This window comes from Rhinatrema bivittatum, chromosome 8 (genome assembly GCF_901001135.1).
Source record: "Rhinatrema bivittatum chromosome 8, aRhiBiv1.1, whole genome shotgun sequence".
Lineage (NCBI taxonomy): Eukaryota > Metazoa > Chordata > Amphibia > Gymnophiona > Rhinatrematidae > Rhinatrema > Rhinatrema bivittatum.
Genome location: NC_042622.1, coordinates 164794825 through 164809018, shown reverse-complemented (window position 1 = coordinate 164809018; position 14194 = coordinate 164794825). Strand labels below are relative to the sequence as shown.

Sequence of the window (14194 nt, the reverse complement as noted above, 5' to 3'; positions counted from 1 at the left end):
ATCTGCTGGAGACAGAGAAATACTGAGAGATTGCAGGTGGTACACCAGGTTATATGCCAGGAGTGTACAAAAATTTCTCTGTCTCAATCTGCTGGAAGGGAGGCAAAACCCAGCAGTCTGGACTGATCCTGGTTCGTACAGGGAACAAGGTGTCTAACTGATTTGGTGAAATTTCCTTGGTAGGTGTGGGTGGTTAGTTGGAATGGAGGTAACCAGGATGGAATTAGGAAATGTATATTTACAGGTGCATAAACAGTTTTTTTCTGGCTTGTTAGTGTGCTGGGTTACTTTGCTTATTATTGTACATGAACTTATGTGTTTTGTGAAAATTCATAATGTATACCTTCTCCTGGATTTTTTTTTCATTCTTGCATTTAATAAAATATATTTAAACATAAAATTTTATGCGCACAGATTTCAGGTGCCTAGGTGCACGCACACCCCGAGCGCCCAGCTTTACCTGTATTCTGCGCTTAGTAGATTGTGCGCATATGTATGCGTGTGACGTTATATGCACTGCGCGTACTGATGCTCTATGGAGGATAATATGGCACACATAAAGATGCATGCAAGATGGCACTGCCACAGCCTAACATGCGGTGTGCCAACCAAGCCTAAAGCAGGGCCACTCAACCCACTCGGAACTTCCCCTTACCCAAGGGTTCGGGAATGACGTCGGTACAGGGCGCTGAGCTAGGAGACTTAAGGAAGTCTTACAGAAACCTCTCCAAATGTCTCTGAATTGGGAGTTAAATCCTTTTTTTCCCCCCTTATCTGGGCTCAGCACTTACCGGCTGAGAACAGAGACAGTCTCCGGCTGTGGGGGGAAGAGAGCTTTGGCAGTCACCGCAGCGCTCGGCTTCCTGCACCTGTGTTGCCTTTCAGCTGCTTAAGCAGCAAAGTCCATGCTGGGAACCGGCTTTTGGACCAAGGCACAACTCTGAGGGATCTCGGAAATTGCCTCAGGAATTCTCAACTAGGGAGGGAACTTTAGGTATCACTGCAGGAGAGCGGGGCTCAATTTTTTTCTCCAATTTAAATGTAGAATTTCTCAGGTAAATTTCTCCTTTGAACTAGTGCTTCAATCCCGCTAAACACCGCTGCTGGTGTGGGGATAGCGTCCACATCTGCTAGGAGACGGAAAGAGACTGAATGGCTGAGGTCACTGCAGGGGTGTATCTAGGGTGACATCAGCTTTGAAACCAGACTGTCTCCATCTGCTATCAGGGGGAGCACATAACCCATTGGTCCTGAGTCCATCTGGCTGCACGTTAGGAAAGACTTTTTTTTTTTTTTTTTTTTTTTTTTTTACTTTTAAAGGTTTAAGGACACTTCCCTTGAAGATGGGCAGCAGGCTCCGGATGCCCTTCTGAAGGTAGGGAACTGGCCCTACCAGTTATCTACCCTTGGCAGCAAAAGGACCGAGCCAAGTAAGGGTCCCCAACCCCCTGCTCGTCCACCTCAGGACCAGAAGGGATGATCCCACCAGGACCTGCCAAACTTCTGGGAGGAAATCCTCTTTCCCTTTCCCGCTCTTTTTTTTTTTTTTTAACTAATTTCCAGAGGCAGAGAGGGGGAGGGGCAGGTCTGCCACGTGTGAGACGGCAAGAATCGCCGGTGCCTGGCTGAGAGTAGGGACGTGAAAGTTCAGCTACCCGCTCTTTCCCCCGTTGGAAAGTTTTTTTGGGTTTTTTTTTTTTTTTTTTTAAACTTTTTGGTAAAGTTGAAGAAGCAGAGGAATGAACTTCTCTGCAGCAGACTCGAGGTATGCTTCATCTCTGGGTCTGCGCGGGGGAGGGACTGGACCACCAGCTTCACCCCTAGCCAGGCAGGGCACCAGGTAGGGTGTTAGGCTGAGGATCTCAAGGGGCAAAGCTCCCCTAGGCACCCAGTAAGAGCAAGGGGCAAACACTGTTGGCTCCCTACAAGAAATGAAAACTTTAAGATTTCTTTTTTTTTTTGAAAACTGAAATTAGAAATTAAGTACTTGTTTGATCCAAATAAGACAGAAAGAGGGAGAAAGTAGACTTTCCCAAACAATCTAGCTGACTAGAGGGGAGCCGCATGGTCTGCCATCTGTATCTGCTGGAGATAGAGAAATACTGAAGGGATACAAGGTGAGCACTGTCCTGATATAGGATACCCTTTAATTTTTTCTCTATCTCCATCTGCTGGACAGGAGGCTCAACCTACTGGCTGGACTGATCCGGGTACGTACAGGGAATTGGCCCTACCAGTTATCTACCCTCGGCAGCAAAAGGACAGAGCCAAATAAGGGTCCCCAACCTCCTGCTCGTCCACCTCAGGACCAGAAGGGATGATCCCACCAGGACCTGCCAACCTTCTGGGAGGAAATTCTCTTTCCCTTTCCCGCTTTTTTTTTTTTTTTTAAACTAATTTCCAGACTGCAGGTTTTGCACTTCTGCCATCTGCTGGAGACAGAGAAATACTGAGGGAATGCAGGTGGCACACCAGATTATGTGGCAGTGTCAGCAAAACTTTCTCTGTCTCCATCTGCTGGAAAGGAGGCAAAACCCAGGAGTCTGGACTTATCTCCCTCTCCCCCCACAGCCGGAGACCATCTCTGAGCATGTGCAGGGAACACATGCTATTCCACCACCTCATCCCTCCACCCAAACCCATAATCTTTCACACTGAGAAACTACAACGCATGCTACTCCACAACTTCGTCCTACAGCCAATTCCATAATGTTTCACACTGAAGAACTGTACAACGCATGCTACTCCACAGCCTTGTCCTCCACCCAACCCCATAATCTTTCATGCTGAGAAACCCTACAAGACAACTTGCTCCCCCCAGCTCTTTAACCTACCCTTACATGCCCAAATGAATCATGCATGCCTCATCCCTAAACCTCACTGATGAAACCTCATCTTCTAACCTCCTGTCCCAATTAAGAATTTGCACAATGCATGGAGCTGTACTCCTAGGCCCTACAGACAACAGAATGTGCGGACCATTCACAACATAGATAGGTCCAGCTTCATGCCTGTGTGTAAAGGGATCCATGGACTCTTGCAATGCCACTGTGAAGTTTTGCTTACCCCTCTACTCCTTTCATATCAATGCAAATTTCAATAGTTAGCAGCCCCTCTTCTTCTGCCAGGCACATCTTCAGGAACTGGTCATCTCTGAGCTCTTTCACTGGCTTATTCTTCAGATATTTAAAGGAATAAGCATAATGGGCTTCATCCACATCCTGTCAGAGAATAGCAAGAGAAATAAAATTGGTTGGCACCTACTTACTGCATCTGTTTACAGTCCTGATGGCTCACTGGCAGACTGCCATGCATCTTAAAAGACCTGACAACTGCCCCTAGACCAGACTGGGACTTAGGCAAACAACAGATAATGTGGCTGCCATGAAGGCTCAGGACCATTTAGGTTTGCATTTAAGGTCACAAATGTTGAGGAGTGTAGCTGATGCAGATTCATATGAACTAATGCTTGAGGGCATAGAAACTGGAAGACAAGTCACTCAAGAACTATTAATAAGGTAGGGAGACAATCTCTTCCTAGACTGTTGTAAAAAGGAAAATTGGTCCTTACCTGCTAATTTTCGTTCCTGTAGTACCATGGATCAATCCAGACTCCTGGGTTTATTCATCCCTACCAGCAGATGGAGACAGAGAAAGTTTCACTGAAGCTGCTTGATAAGCTCTGGTGCCACCTGCAGTTACTTAGTATTGATATGTATCCAAGCAAAAAAGATATGTGCAAAACTCGATAAAAAACTGTCAAAATTGGTAAAATTGTGAATAAAAACTAGTAATCCTTAACCAAAACAAAAGGCGTATGACAACAGGATTACAGCTGAGCGGAGGACTCTCCACCTCCAAAAATCGGGCGGGTTCTGGACTGATCTGTGGTACTACAGGAGCAAAAAATTAGCAGGTAAGGACCAATTTTCATTTCCCTGTACGTACCCGGATCAGTCCAGACTTCTGGGATGTACCAAAGCTCCCTACTTAGGGTGGGACCTGGAGAGTCCCGCTCACAAGACACTTTCGCCAAACGACCGGCAGCCGGTAATGCTTTGCAAAGGTATGCAGCGACTTCCGAGTCGCCGCTCTGCAAATCTCTTGCGGAGAAACTAGCTGAGCCTCCACCCACGAAGTCGCCTGAGCCCGATTCGAGTGGGCCCGCAAACTCTCAGGAACCTGCCGGCCCTTGAGAATATAAACCGACCCAATAGCCTCCTTAAGCCACCTTGCAATGGTTGCCTTGGAGGCATGGGTGCCCTTCTTTGATCCACTCCATAAAACGAAAAGATGATCAGATCTCCTGAAATCATTAGTGACCTTGAGATACCACAGCAAAGCCCTGCGGACATCCAATAGCTTAAGCTCTCAAGCATCCAATTCGGGAAAAGCTGGGAGTTCCAAAGACTGATTGACATGGAAGGCTGAGACCACCTTTGGAACAAAGGAAGGAACCGTCCGCAACGAGACACTTGACTCCGAGATTTGAAGGAACGGTTCACGACAAAACAAAGTCTGCAACTCAGAAACCTTCCTGGCGGAACAGATGGCCACTAAGAAGACAACCTTGAAAGTCACCCTTCAGATAGGTTTCAAATGGAGCATTACACAGTACTCTGAGAACTAGACTAAGGTTCCAGGAGGGACAGACCTTCTGAATCGGAGGGCACAAATTCTTTACATCGAGATGGGAAGATAAGGACTATCCCTCAACTTTTCCCCACAAACAAGCCAGAGCCACTACCTGCATCATAAGAGAGTTAAAGGTAAGCCCGTTTCCTAAACCTTCTTGCAGGAAAGAGAAAATGTGAGACAAGGAAAAAACCCGAAAAAACTGCAGGTTTATGCACCAGCTACCATCTGGAGACAGAGAAATACTGAGTAACTGCAGGTGACACCAGGGCCTATCAAGCAGCTTCAGAGAAACTTTTTCAGTCTCCATCTGCTGGCAGGAATGAATAAACCCAGGAGTCTGGACTGATCTAGGTATGTACAGGGAAATTGCAGGTCCAGCACAGCTAACAGTGCTCAGGATCTTCTACACTTGGCTTTGGTAATGGGGAAATTACTTACCTGATAATTTTGTTTTCCTTAGTGTAGACAGATGGACTCAGGACCAATGGGTTATGTGCTCCCCTGCTAGCAGATGGCGACAGAGTCAGATTTCAAAGCTGTCGTCACCCTAGATATACCCCTGCAGTGACCTCAGCCATTCAGTATTCTCTTCAAAAGCCATTGTGGACATACTACAGGAACGAAAATTAACAGGTAAGAACTAATTTTCCTTTCCCTGTACGTACCAGGATCAGTCCAGACTGCTGGGATGTATCCAAGCTGTCCTAAATGGGGTGGGACCTGGAGAGTCCCGCACGAAGAACACTACCGCCAAAAGAATCCACTCTGGGATCCCTTACATCCAATCGGTAATGCTTAGCAAATGTGTGTAAGGATTTACACGTAGCCGCCCGACAAATCTCTTGTGGCGATACACACTGACTCTCCGCCCATGAAGCTGCCTGCGATCTAAGAGAATGTGCCTTAAGGCCTTCTGGCACCGGGCGTCCGCAACTTACATAGGCTGAAGCAATCGCGTCCTTCAACCATCGCGCGATAGTAGTCTTAGAAGCCTGAGCCCCTCTCCTACGCCCGCTCCACAAAACGAAGAGATGGTCAGAAAGACAAAACGGATTAGTGACCTCAAATAGCGCAACAGGACCCTACGGACATCCAACCGCCGCAAATCCTTATCCGCGTCGGAAAAAGCCAGTAACTCGACCGATTGATTGAAGTGAAAAGCTGATACTACCTTATGCAGGAAGGAAGGTACGGTACAAATAGAGATACCGGAATCAGAGATATGCAGAAAGGGTTCTCGACAGGAGAGGGCTTGAAGTTCGGAAATCCGCCGAGCCGAACAATAGCCAGAGAAATACCGTCTTGAGTGTCAGATCTTTAAGTGTTGCTCGCTTCAGGGGCTCAAAAGGTGAACCACAAAGGGACCGGAGAACCAAGTTTAAACTCCAAGACGGACAGACCGCCTGCACCGGTGGTTTCAAATGCTTGGCCCCCTTCAAGAACCGTACCACTTCCAGGTGGGGCGCAACGGAAATTCCATCAATTTTGCCCCGGAGACTGGCCAAGGCTGAGACCTGAACACGAAGCGAGCTGTAAGACAATCCCTTCTGCAATCCGGCTTGCAAGAAAGACAGTAGGTGGATGATAGTGGTCCGCCGAGGGGACAAGTTACACCCCTGGCACCAGGAATCAAAAACTTTCCATACTCGGACATAGGTAAGTGACGTAGAAGTCTTCCTGGCATGCGGAAGGGTAGACACAACTGCATCCGAATAACCTTTGCACCTTAACCTCCTCCTTTCATAAGCCAAGCCGCTAGACAGAAGCGATCTGCCTGCTCGAAACATACCGGACCCTGACGTAGGAGGTTGGGTAGATGACTGAAACGCAGCGGACCGTCCACTGCTAAGTTGACCAGATCGGCGAACTATGGCCTCCGTGCCCACTCGGGCGCCACCAGGACTACTGGACCCCAGTGAGCTTCTATGCGATGCAGTATCTTTCCGATCAGAGGCTATGGCGGAAACACAAAGAAGAATGGGCTGGGGCCAAGGGAGAACCAGAACATCCACCCCTTCGGATCCGTAGTCCCGTCTGCGACTGAAGAAGCGAGCCGCCTTGGCGTTTTGATGAGTCGCCATCAGGTCCAGGTGGGGGGTCCCCCACTGCCTCAATATCATGCCCATCGCTTCCTCCGACAGTTCCAACTCTCCAGGATCCAAGTGCTGACGGTTGAGGAAGTCCGCCTGCACGTTGTCTGCGCCGGCGATGTGGGACACCGCAATACGGTCTAGGTGGCGCTCTGCCCATCTCATCAGCCGGTCGGCCTAGTCTGCCATGGGACGACTTCTGGTGCCTCCTTGCCTGTTTTATGTAGGCCACCACGGTGGCATTGTCGGACAGAACCCGTACCGCCTGGTTGCGCAGTATTGGTAAGAAGTGTCGTAGAGCTAGACGAACCGCCCTGGTCTCCAATCTGTTGATGGACCACTGTGCTTGGGACGGAGGACTCTTGAGACAGACTCCCTTCAGCAGGTGATCCGGATTCAGCCACCAGGCAAGGCTGGACCTGGCCGGTTCGAGAAGTGGTAAGGGCATTTGGTACTCCTCCGACCTGGGATCCCAACAATGGTCGTGAGCAAAGGCCCAAGGAACTAGCTCCAGGGTAGACGCCATATATCCAAGAACCTGCAAATAATCCCACACCACTGGGGAGGGAAGAGAGAGTAAACGGCATACTTGCGACATCAACCTGCCCATGCGATCGAGGGGTAAGGAGACTCTGCCTGCCAACGTATCGAAGCGAGCCCCAAGAAACTCCAGTATCTGGGTCGGGATGAGCTGGCTCTTGGCAAAATTGACAACCTAGCCCAGAGACTGTAGCCGAACCACCACCGAACTGACCGCTTGTCGGCAGAGCTGTTCCGATTTTGCCCGAATTAGCCAATCGCCCAGATAAGGATGCACCAGGATTCCTTCCCGACGTAAGCTCACCGCCACCACCACCAACACCTTGGTGAACACGTGGGGAGCAGTTGCCAGACCGAAAGTTAGGGTGTGGAACTGAAAATGTTGCCCCAGAATCATGAATCTGAGAAACCGCTGATGACGCCTCTGTATCCCTTTGTGAAGATACGCCTCTGTCAGATCCAAAGAAGCCAAAAACTTGCCCTTGTGGACCGCGGCAATGACGGACCGCAACGTCTCCATCTGAAAACGAGGTATCCTCAAAGCTTTGTTGACCTGCTTGAGATCCAAAATCAGGCAGAAGGTCCCATCCTTCTTGGGAACCACGAAATAAATGGAGTATAGACCGGTCCGACGCTCCGACGGAGGAACCGGCTTAATGGCCCCAAGGGCTCTCAACCGATCCAGGGTCTGAAGCACCACTTGTCGTTTGCGAAGCGGCCCGCAAGGGGACACCATGAAAAAATCCCGGAGGGGACAAGCAAAATCCAAAGCGTAGCCGTGACTTATAATATCTAGGACCCACTGATCTGATGTAATTTTGACCCATTCCTCGTAAAAGTGGGACAGCCGACCCCCGATGTACGGAATGGGTCGGCGTTATTTCATTGTGCCGGCTTACTGTTGTTGGCAAAGGCATGGGTGCTGGCACGCTGGGGCTGCCTGCCTCGAAAGGAAGACGATCAAGACTGTGCCCTGGAAACCGATTGTAGAGGGGCATAGCCCGATGCCCCCCGAGCAGAACGAAAACGACGCTGGCCCCGGAAACGGCCTCAGTAGCTACCAGCGGAACGGCCCACCCTAGGCCTGTCTTCAGGGAGTTTGTGCACCTTGTTATCCCCCAAAGTTTTAATAAGCTGCTCCAGTTCCTCACCAAACAATAACTTACCCCGAAAGGGAAAAGAACCGAGCTGAGCCTTAGAAGAGGAATCGGCGGACCAGTTCCGGAGCCACAGCAGTCGATGCGCAGAGACTACCGAAGACATGGTATGAGCTGAGGTCCGAAGGAGATTGTATAGGGCGTCCGCCGTGTAGGTGACAGCCGACTCCATATGAGCCGCCTGTTCAGCCTCCCCAGTAGGAAGGTTTTGTGCTGTCAACATTTGCTGAACCCATCGGAGCAAGGCTCGCTGCATAAGGCTGCTCCACACGGCCGCTCTGATTCCCAGAGCGGATACTTCAAATATATGCTTAAGCAACGCTTCCAACTTCCTATCCTGCAGGTCCTTGAGGGCAGTGCCCCCCGTGTGCTTAGCTATAGTTGTGACCGCAGAATCCACCTTAGGGACCCTCAGGAGTTCCAGCATCTCAGCAGGGAGTGGGTAGAACTTTTCCATAGCTCTAGTAACCCTTAAAGATGCTTCTGGGGTCTCCCACACCCGTGACACAATCTGCGAGAGCTTCGGGTGAAAAGGAAACGTCTGCGGTGGGTCGAGGAGCCCCGCTAACGCCGCGTCCCCTGTAGAAACCTCCGATGGATCCGGAGACAAAAGGAGCTCCAATTCCTGCAGCACGTGCAAAATTAAATAGTTGAGTTCCTCCCTGTGGAACAACCGTAGGACCTGCGGATCATCCCCTCCACCTGGGAGACGAGATCACCCTTATCATCCAGGGCGAAAGGATCCTGACAACCCAGATCCACCAGGCGCACTGGATCAGTACCTCCGAGACCCACAGGATCAGGCAAGCCATGCGGCAACTTTCCCCCCCCGAGACCCTCGGGATCTTAGCTGGAGGGGGAGCTCCATCATCCCACTCCGATTCTGCCTCCAGGTAAGCTTGGTGTAATAACAAAATAAACTTAGAGGGAAATGGCTGCTGCCGCTTTAAGAGCAACCCTGAGGCCTTATCTGAAAGAGGGGCTGGTGCTGCCGGCGAACCGCGTGGTCGGTGCAGCAGGGATAGGGGAGGAGGAAGATCCTCCTCCTCCTCCGATTCACTAACATCCCCGACAGAGTCAGGCAAGATGGCAGCCGCTCCCGCGGTAATCGGGAGCAAGCTAGGCCCCCCTGCCCCCCTACCACGAGGTCCGCACGCGGCTGCTGGCGCCGCAAAAAAATCTCACACACACCCCCCCCCCCCCCCCGGAATCGCCACGCTGTGAAGGTCCTTCGCCCCTGGGGAGACACCGGGAGCAAAGACATTCGCGGGAGAGCCGGATCCCCGGCTCTCCACAAGAACAACATGCCATGCCCCGAGGCATAATAGGCAGCCGGGTGAAGAGGTCCACCCCCTCCGGGGACCCGGGAGAATAGGCAGGCGCAGCTGAGAAAGCAAGCGCGGCTGACAGGAAAAGGATTTATTATTATTATTATTTTTTTTTTTTTTTTAAACTAATCTCAGCCTGCGGGGAACGGCTCCTGGGGGGATCAGAGGGGGGAAAAAAACCCGTCTCTGATAGAGGGGGAGAGTGACCGGCCCACCGGTGAATCCTCCCCCTCTTCTCACCGGGTCCAAGTGAAGCCTCCGGGATTCGTATCGAGAAGCAGGACAGAGCCCTGCCCTGCCTGCCTGTTTCTGGCTGCAAACCGTGAGAAGAAAAGGAAAACCTCCCTGTTTCTATTTTTTTTTTTTTTTTAAGTGATACAGTCACTGGAGGTAAAGCTGTATTTTCTTTAATTATTCTTTCCCTTTTTTTTTTTTTTTTTCAAACTTGATGGGGCACAACCCCCAAGAAAAACCAAGATCAGGACCGCAGGGTATGCCTCTCAATCTGCTGGAGTCAGAGAAAATACTGAGGGATCGCAGGTGGCATCCCGGGTTATATGGGTGGTGCTTTCAGTTTTCTCTTTGACTCCATCTGCTGGAAGGGAGGCATAACCCAGCAGTCTGGACTGATCCTGGTACATACAGGGAAAGTAGTCTTTGCCTCCGGAGCCACCACAGAGTGTGCAGCCAAGTGGAGAGGGAGAGAGGCATGAGAGATCTCGCACCACTGGATTTCAAGCATTCACTCAGGGCAGAAGCACATCAAGGGTCACCAACCCCCTGATTGCCCACCTCAACCAAAAGGGATGGCACCACCAGGACCTAACAACCTCCTGGGAGGACCCTTTCAAACTTCTGACTTTTTTTTTTTTTAATATACTCCAGACTGCAGGTTTAACCCCCATCTACCACCTGCTGAAGACAAAGAAATACTGAGGGACTGCAGGTGGCACACTGGGTTATGTACAGTGTCAGTTTAAACTTTTTTTGTCTCAATCTGCTGGCTGGGATGCAAAACCCTGGAGTCTAGACTGATCTGGGGTATGAACAGAAACTTGTCCCTTGACTCCTATCAAGAGTACATCTGCTGGTAGGGGAGGAAAGCCATTTGTCTGGACTGGTTTGGGGGATAAGGAATATGCACTTAGACTGAAAAATGTGCGCTTACCTTTTTGCCTTTCTTGGTTGGTGATATGTTGATTTTTGCTCTTTCCTGGAAGGTCTGTCTGAGAACCTGCCTGACCAGCGGCTCACGAGCTATCTGCAGGGCAACCATGTAGCGAGCTCCTTCTAGCACAGCCTCAGCGGTAGTAAACTGACTGAGAGAGCAGCAGAATTCCATCAACACCAGTATAAGAATATGGCAGATACAATGATACAATGGTAAGGAATACACAGCTGATCAGCATGCAGGAGAACTGAATGGTTTGATTTACACAGCTTTTGGGATGATCTCTGGTTGATTCAACTCTGTCATCCCATTCTTCCACAAAGTTCTGAACACGCCAAGATACTGACCTGCACACATAATCCTTGGCCAGCTCCAAGGGCTCTGCAGGAAATTGCTCCGTCTCATGCCGTTGGTAACTGTCCCGGAGGTTCTCGCCAAACTGCTCAGGGGTCAGACCAAATTTCTTGGCTAGGCCATCTGTAGCAAGGTGGAGAAGAAAGATGCCAATGAGAAAGGAAAATTTGTTTTTACCTGTTAATTTTCGTTCCTGTAATACCACAGATCAGTCCAGACAAGTAGGTTTTGCATCCCTACCAGCAGATGGAGGCAGAGAATAAAACTTTTGAGGCACTGCTACATGAGTGCACCACCTGCAGTCCTTTAGTATTGACCTGTACCCAAGCCAATAAGTAGATAGAATTCCCCTTACCAAAGGCAAACCAGAAAACCCAGGGTTGGATCCCCCCTGAACAGGAGGTCAACATAACTCCAGTACCAAAATAGTCTGTCAACCGCTTAACTCAAACATAACTGTTCAACCAGTGAGAATAACCTCTAATATACAGCATATAAAATACCAGGAATCAGTCTTTTGGCAGCATTACGGGGCAGGTCTCTGGAATGATCTGTGGTATTACAGGAACGAAAAAGGAAAATTAGTTCTTACCTGTTAATTTTCGTTCCTGTAGTACCACGGATCAGTCCAAACTGTGGGCTAAGCCTCCTGTCCAGCAGATGGAGACAGACCAAAACTGAAAGGATATCCTATATCAGGACAGAGCCTACCCTGCAGCCCTTCAGTATAACCATTGTCAAAGCAGAAAGAGACACCAATAACAGAATCAAGCAAGTAACTATAAAACTCAATTGAGCAACTCAACAACTTTTTAAGGAACTCTGTAGAAAGGAACGCTCTTGCATATACTTGGTCACCAAAACCAAAGCTTCCGGTGTTCTGAAGAAAATAATACAGTACTGACTTCTGAAAATCTGCAATAAAAGAAGCTTAGAGTGGACGTCATGAAAGAATAAACAGGGAAGGGCATCTGGACTGATCCGTGGTACTACAGGAACGAAAATTAACAGGTAAGAACTAATTTTCCTTTCCCTGTACATACCCGGATTAGTCCAGACCGTGGGATGTATCAAAGCTTCCCTAAACTGGGTGGGACTGAGACAGTTCCGCTCGAAGCACTTGCCTACCAAAGAACCAAAGACTGGTGCTTGCACATCCAGGTGGTAGTGTCAAGCAAAAGTATGCAGGGACGTCCAGGCAGCGGCCCTGCAGATTTCTTGTGGAGAAACCGATTGATTCTCCGCCCAGGAAGTAGCTTGAGAATGCAGCGAATGAGCCTTTAGGCCCTAAGGAACCGTCCGACCTTGACAAAGATAGGCCGAGGAAATTGTCTCCTTTAACCACAGAGCAATGGTAGCCTTAGAGGCCGGTTTGGCCTGATTTGGACCATTCCAGAGGACAAAGAGATGATCCAAGACCCGAAAGTCATTGGTAATCTGGAGGTACCGGAGTAAAACACGTTTGACTTCAAGCCGGCGAAGGTTGCCCCCAGCGGTACCCGCAATCTCCTCTGGAGAGAACGCTGGCAGCTCCACCGACTGGTTGACATGGAAGACTGAAACGACCTTCGGCAAGAAAGAAGGCACAGTCTTGAGAGAGACTCTGGAATCAGAAAACTGCAGAAAGGGTTCCCGACAGGACAACGCTTGGATCTCTGAAACTCGCAGAGCGGAACAGATAGAGACGATAAAAACCACCTTGAGCGTGAGATCTTTCACTGTAGTCCGACGGAGGGGCTTGAATGGGGCAGTTTAGAGAGCCCGAAGGACGAGATTAAGACTCCACGACGGACAAGTGGAATGAATGGGCGGCCTCAGGTGCTTGACGCCTTTCATGAACCGAATCACGTCCGGACGAGCCGCCAAGGGATGACCGTCGACTCTATCGAGGAGGACGCCGAGAGCGGACACTTGTACGCGCAAAGAACGGAAGGAGAGACCCTTGGAGAGACCCTTCTGGAGGAAAGAACGTACCAACGAAATCAGAGCGGAGCGCGCCGGAACACCCAATTCCACACAGACGGTCTCAAAAACTTTCCAAACGTGTACATAAGCCAGCGAAGTGGACTGCTTGTGAGCCCGCATAACTTCCTCCTTATAGCCCTTACGCCTCAGACGTCTTCGTTCAAAAGCCAGGCCGCTAGACAAAAGCTCTCCCTCCTCGGCGATCCTTTCAGCTGCCCACCTTCTGAGCTCCCACAGCGATCTCCAGCCCTCCGCAGCCAGCGTCGCCCCGATAGGGACCCAAGCCCCGCCGAGCCTGCAGAACCCGCCGAAGAGCACAACCTCCGCTCCCGAGTGCTCCGATCACATGACAGGCCTCCGGACCAATCGGAAGCCAAAAGGTAAAGAGAGAAAAAAAAGAAGTAAACCACGCCTAATTTAAAAACAAAAAGAAGGAAGTGACGAAACTCCCCAAGGCAGCCAGGTAAGAGCCCTTTAAATTCGGGCTCTCCCTCCTCGGCGATCCTTTCAGCTGCCCACCTTCTGAGCTCCCACAGCGATCTCCAGCCCTCCGCAGCCGGCGCCGCCCCGATAGGGACCCAAGCCCCGCCGAGCCTGCAGAACCCGCCGAAATTCGGGCTCTCTCTCCTCTACAGATAACCCAGCAAATTTCCGCCCGATTGCTAATCTTCCGATCATTGCCAAAATCCTGGAAAGAATAGTCAACAAACAGCTCTCTGAATTTCTTGAAAATAACAACATCCTCTCCCCGGCTCAATTAGGCTTTCGCAAATCCCGCAGTACCGAAACTCTTCTTTTATCTCTGTCAGACAACATTCTCATGAATCTAGAAAACAAACATCCCTGCTTGCTCATCCTCCTTGATCTTTCGGCCGCCTTTGACACGGTTAACCATGATTATCTCATCGAAAGACTATCCGAGATCGGCATCAAAAACAAAGCTCTAAACTG

At 50.0% G+C, this 14194-nt stretch overlaps 1 protein-coding gene across 2 annotated transcripts in view; it reads right to left on the bottom strand.

Annotated features, from left to right (window-relative positions):
• SUPT6H (SPT6 homolog, histone chaperone and transcription elongation factor) overlaps positions 1-14194 on the bottom strand; it is a 260364-nt gene that overhangs the window by 160760 nt on the left and 85410 nt on the right. For both annotated transcript variants that reach the window (XM_029611011.1, XM_029611012.1), the window contains exons 14-16: positions 11272-11401; positions 10922-11072; positions 3067-3221 (exon numbers count right to left, since the gene is read on the bottom strand). In XM_029611011.1, coding sequence (XP_029466871.1) covers positions 3067-3221; positions 10922-11072; positions 11272-11401 — 436 coding nt within the window. The remainder of the gene's footprint in view (positions 1-3066; positions 3222-10921; positions 11073-11271; positions 11402-14194) is intronic.